Here is a 5,947-nt window from a genome sequence, read left to right on the forward strand (position 1 = left end):
ATCGCACAAGACCCTCCAACCAATCTGGGGTCCCCTACCAATCCAGGTCATCCAATTGAACCAGACCCTCCAACCAATCTAGGGTCTCCAACCAATCTTAGCCCTACCTAGGGTAGATAGGGGTAAAAGGGAAAAAGGGGGAAAGGGGAAAGAGGGGAGAGAGGGAGAGAGGGGAGAAAAGGTCAAGGCTGTGTCCAGGGAGAAAGCATCTGCTGATCATGCTATGACATGGGATGAATACCATACCCTTGATGATATGTACAGTTACCTTGACTATCTGGAGGCTACATATGACTTTGTTTCTACCGAGTCTATTGGATCTACTTCTGAAGGAAGAGATATGAGAGTAGCGAAGATCTGTAAAGGTGGATGTGGGGGGAAGAAGGCAGTCTGGATTGATGGAGGTATTCATGCTAGAGAATGGATTTCTCCTGCCACTGTAACCTGGATGTTAAGAGAACTGGTTGAAAATGATGCGGAGCATTCTGATCTTACCGAGACCCTTGATTGGTAAGAATAAACATCATCATGTTTCCCTATCAGCAAAAATATTGATTTTAATGATTGGAAAAAGCATAAATGTTCCTTTGATATATTTATTTATATTTTTTCAGGTACTTCCTACCATCTTCCAATCCTGATGGATATGCATTTTCCAGAAAAGAAAACAGAATGTGGAGAAAGACAAGATCTGATCATAATTCTATTTTTGGATGTTTGGTAAGAATGATAACTTTTATCTTTAACAATAATAAGCTTTGTTTCTCTTGTTTATAATCCTATATCTATAAATATAAAGATGTAATCTCTGTTTGTTTGGATGTCACAACTCATAAACCCCTTGACCGATTTGCATGAAACTTTGTTGGGGAACTCAAGAGAACCACAGGAATGTTATTAGCTTAGTTTTAAGATTCTAAGTTGGAAAGAATAGCTAAAATCGTAATTTACTACCAAGCGTGGATAAACAGCGGGAGTAACTTTGAGTACCCTGGGCAAAGCTGGGTTCTCAAGCTAGTGTATTATGTAGGGAGTTGATGCTAACAGAAACTGGGGATTCCACTGGAACGAAGGTGGGAGCTCCCATGACAATTGCAGTGACACCTACCACGGACCTGTACCATTCTCTGAACCTGAGAACGTGAATGTCCGTGACATTCTGAACTCAAGACGAGGAGATTGGGCCTTCTACAACTCTATCCATAGCTACAGTCAGATGATCCTTCTCCCCTGGGGGTATACCGATGATGTTCCAAATGATTATGATGAGATGTACAATCTCTTCATGAAGGGGTCTGATGCTCTCACAGCCGTTCATGGCAAAACTTATGAGGTATGTGATTCCAGTGAATTCTACTCATTTGAAATATTTATTTCTTAAGATTCGATGTTCAGGTTAAAAAACTGGAAATTATTGTTTTTTTGGAAATTGTCCTCAAGTCAATTTTTACCAAATATTAAATTTTCGTTCCAAAAATCACTAATCTTTTACTTTTTCTAATATTTGTTCTTCAAAGCAGGGTTTCATTGGAAGTTTATTTGATGTGGTTAAATATTGACTTTTGAGATAAGCAATTATATCTTATTAAATATTTTCATTTTTAAGGTTGGATGCATTCCTTGCTTGCTGTACATTGCCAGTGGAAGCTCTACAGACTGGGCACATGGAGATGCTTTGATTCCATACACCACCAGTATGGAACTCAGAGATACTGGTCAGAATTAATTCTTAGCTCTCTGTAAACAAATTTCTAATGAGACCTTTTTTGTAATTTTGTTTGCGGTTACAAAATACCTAACCCTCTATATCTTTGCAACATAATGTCGTTTACCTTTGATATTTCAAACTATGAATTATGTTAGATCAAATACCTCCTGGCAACGATAGCAATGCTTGATTCACAATGGTACCCTTAACAGCTTTATCTCATAAAGTATGAATTAGATAGGAATGTTTAAAATTTTAAAACTGACTTACGGGAAAACTATCAGAAATATACACATTTTTAAACCTCGAGAAACGACAATATCTTCCACACTATTGATCAGATAAAGGTTTCAAGAGTACCCATGTATAGCATTCCATCTTTGCATGGAGAGTCACTTCCCTTTATCTATGTGTATTTAGGTAACTATGGATTCCTGCTCCCTCCAGATAAGATCATTCCAACAGCACAAGAGGTTTGGGCCTTCCACCTTACAGTCATCAGAGAAATCATCGCTATGGAACCTTAAACTATTGAAACAAATATTTTATAGAAAGATAAATAAAAAATATACAACATTGTGTAAATTGTTGTGATTTAACGGATTTTAAATATTTGTTTTGTAATTTCAAAATTGATGGTTCCAAAGGAACGGCTGTTTATAACATTTTACTTTAGTGTTGTGGATAAACTTTTAATCTTTATACAAATACGATTTTTTGAAGTTCAATATTTTAAAGAATTTGAAAATTATTTTAAATACCAAAAAATATGCATTATGCGTGTAAAAGACTAAAGAAATATTATGAATTTAAATTTGTTCAATTCAGGGGATTTTCACCTTTTTAAAAATACATCTTGTGGCAACTAAAGGGAATGAAGGCGTTGACTCTCCATACAAAGATCTCAATGCCCGATTCACAACAGTAGCCAAACTAAACATTTGACTGATCAGCGCGGCAAGAGAACTCCACTTTCGAATTGACGTAAAACTGCCTAGAATGATATTTAATCCATGAAAATACAGAAAATTCCATGTTCGACGTGGTTTTAAAACATTCTTATGTAAATATCTGGTTTTAGTGACTTTCAGAAAGTAAACAATAATATTTCTTTAGTCTGACATACTTTATTCTGACATGCTTTGGAAACAGAGAGATTAAGAAAACTAAATGTAGAAAAGAGACCAAATGAAATCTAAGTTAGGCATTTATATGTTGTATACCCTTAATCCCCATCGCTTGATTTCGATATCCACAGTGGCTGTTCGTTATCTGCGCTGCATTAAGTTTAAATTAAACAAAAGATCGAGTTCCAGCATTGATATTGATATTCACAAAACATGAGTTGTCACCTCTGAATTAAAAAATAGTAAGTTTAAAGTTTGAGAAAACTGGAGATAAAAATTGATTAAACCCAAATGAAGTGGAAAAACGTATAGAAAAATACTAAAATAGACAAAAGTAAGATATAAGCTGTTAAGCAAACCTAACATTCTATTCCTTATTTCGAAATACTTTTAGTCCGTGCGATATATCGCAAAATAAATTAGACTTATTTGAGGTTAAATGCCAGAATAATACAGAATATTAAATTAAAAGCTAGATTTAGGCCTCCGCCCGCAAAAATTTTGCGCAATTTTTGCGAAAGAAAGCGAAAAATTTAGCTTTCGTTGCGCTACATTTTTGCGCAAAAAATTATCACTTTGCGTAATCATTCGCAAACTTCATTTCGCGCAAAATTGCGCTATTCCGCTTTTGCGTTATTCTGTTATTTTTGAGCAATTTTGCGGAACATATTCTCATTAAAAGGTTGATTAAAGGTGTAAACTGTATACATTAGAGCTTACTTCGATGCAAGGTCGTCTTTGACCAAGATTTTCTCCGGCAGCCAAGCCAAACATTTTCACCTCCGATGAAATGTGTAAACAACTTCACGTGCAGTGCATGCTCTCGCTTCAAAGTTAGTTAAAAAACCTTAAAACTCGTGATTTACATATCTTTGCAACCAATTGTCATTTTATTTCAGCAGATAAAACGTTGTTTTAGCACTGTTCAATAACCGGATTATCCCTAAATACCCAGAATTAGTAAGCTCATTTTCATTATATTCGTACCCTGTAAACCATTGTTAATAACATGTATTTTCAGGATCGAAATAAATGGATTCAATTTATTATCGCCTTATGGGTCAAACAGTGGATAAGAACGAAATTCAGTGAATAGTTTACAGTTTACAGTTTGAGGACTCTAGTTGACCGGGACCATTGGGTTTGGGAAATATATACCCTCTTGTTAGTACCTGGAGAATTCACTACAGTAGATCCCCCCCTTTCAACTCAACACAATTGTAGCTAGCATTGATTTATAATGATTTCAATTTATAATCACTTTTCCTGTTCATATATTTTTCCTTTAATGGATCCTGTAAACCCACAATATATTAGATGTCGTCTTTATTACAGCGAGCTATTTCAGAAGAAAAAATATATTTTTAAGCAAAGTACAAAACGCAGCGGTTTTGGGATAATCTAAATATAAAAATAGATTTTAACAGCTATATAGAAAATATTTAAGGGCGTCGGCAGCACGCCAAAACCTTGATTTAGTCAGAGTAGCGTGTTGAAAAATCTATATGTTAAGAGTTTTCAATGAAATAACTGGTTTTTGGTCGAAATTCTTAAGAAACGTACAACATTTAAATCCATTTAAAAAACTGAGAGAGTTCTATTTGACATAAATAAGAGGTTTATAGAATAAACTCATTTGGCTGACCCCCCCCCCCATACCCCACTGTGGGGCACAAGCTACTACTGGATAAACATTACGGTAACTTGCGCGTGTTAGCTGCAGTGGGTAACTTTTCACTCAGAGGTGATAAGGGTAGGTTCGGGTAAAGTCGAAAAATGAAATCGTTAACTTTTTAGCCGTTTTTTTAAATCGTTAACGAAACAGATTAGCCGTTTTTTAAAAAATCGCGGTTGAAAACGAAACGGATTTTTTTTAGAACGGTGAATTTCGTTTTTTCTGCTTAAAATTGCATTAAACTTAAAATATTTACGTGTTTTGATGTTTTTAAAATATCGTTTTCTGTGTTCGCGCCGTTAATACTGTAATTCCAACATGCTTGCACAATAACTTTAATTTTTAAATGCTATTTTGAAGGTTAAAATTGAAAGTCATGGATATGTCAAATTTGTGATCGAGCTGGTTTATCCTTTTAAAGTGACAAAACCAATCAGCTAAGACTACATTATTCCGTTGATTTAACTTTTTAAATACAAATATTTATTTACATCAAAGAAAATGGCAAGTTAACATAATATCACAATTTATTGAAAAGACAAGGCTAAATGTCGTCTTCCGATAGGATTGACTCGACGTAATCCGCGGATTCCAATCCATCTAATAAACAAATCTGCTGCGACCCAGCACCCTAAACAAAATTTATAACCTATCATTATCTATCGTAAATATACGATTTTATAATATAATAACATAAGTGGAGGGTATTATACATACAGCGAATGTACCAGGGACCAGGGTTTTTAACAAAGGATGAGACTTCAGAGACGACTGCAGGACTGTGCACAAAATTAATTTTTTAATCTTTTTCTTACATTAATGGTTCCTTAAACCTTTAAACTTTCTTTGAAAATAATTTAGCAATTAATTTTGCGACATTATTTTTAGTCAGGAGACAAATTCAACCATCGCATTTTTAAACTTCAAGATTTTTCTCGTCGTCCTTAAAGTCTCATTTTTTATGGTTAACCCTGTACTAAAATACAGGGTTAACCACCAAGGATGAGACTGTAAAGAAGAAATGCCGATCCCAAGGTTAAGTTAAGTCTTCTAGCTCGGAATTGGCAAAGAAAGACACAATTTTACAGTTGCGGGGAATCATAATCAAATATGAGGAAACAGACAGTAAACAATAAACATATTAAGCAGTCGTATCTGAAGTCTTATTCTTTGTGGGTAACCCTGTATATATAATAAAGATGCGACTATAATACCGTAATTTTTTAACTTCCGAAATCAACTTTATTAACTGATATCTAGTGTGCCTTTATAATGATCTAACAAGTCACAGATGCAGGCCTATTAACAAAACCTCAATTTGTCTGTACAGAACTTGGTGGGAGGGGAACTAACTTTCTACTTTTTCTTTAGAACCAAAATGTTCACTTTACCAAGGGTGCTCCTCCTTGCCCCGCCCCCCTTTGTATCAACTTCTGG

At 34.8% G+C, this 5,947-nt stretch overlaps 2 protein-coding genes across 2 annotated transcripts in view; one reads left to right on the forward strand and one right to left on the reverse strand.

Moving 5' to 3' along the window:
* The first annotated feature begins 180 nt into the window (after positions 1–180).
* Positions 181–2,293, forward strand: LOC111711438 (carboxypeptidase B). Its single transcript, XM_023485804.1, has 5 exons — positions 181–510; positions 615–720; positions 1,031–1,333; positions 1,607–1,715; positions 2,129–2,293. Exons 1-5 carry the CDS (start codon positions 224–226, stop codon positions 2,233–2,235), a joined length of 912 nt encoding a protein of 303 aa, XP_023341572.1. The 5' UTR covers positions 181–223; the 3' UTR covers positions 2,236–2,293.
* Positions 2,294–5,054: 2,761 nt separating this feature from the next.
* The window catches only part of LOC111711431 (uncharacterized), a 4,526-nt gene continuing 3,633 nt past the window's right edge, over positions 5,055–5,947 (reverse strand). Inside the window, exon 8 of the mRNA XM_023485796.1 lies at positions 5,055–5,141. Within this exon, the coding sequence (XP_023341564.1) occupies positions 5,055–5,141 (87 nt within the window). The remainder of the gene's footprint in view (positions 5,142–5,947) is intronic.

This window comes from Eurytemora carolleeae, unplaced genomic scaffold (genome assembly GCF_000591075.1).
Source record: "Eurytemora carolleeae unplaced genomic scaffold, Eaff_2.0 scaffold1035, whole genome shotgun sequence".
Classification (NCBI taxonomy): Eukaryota; Metazoa; Arthropoda; class Copepoda; order Calanoida; family Temoridae; genus Eurytemora; species Eurytemora carolleeae.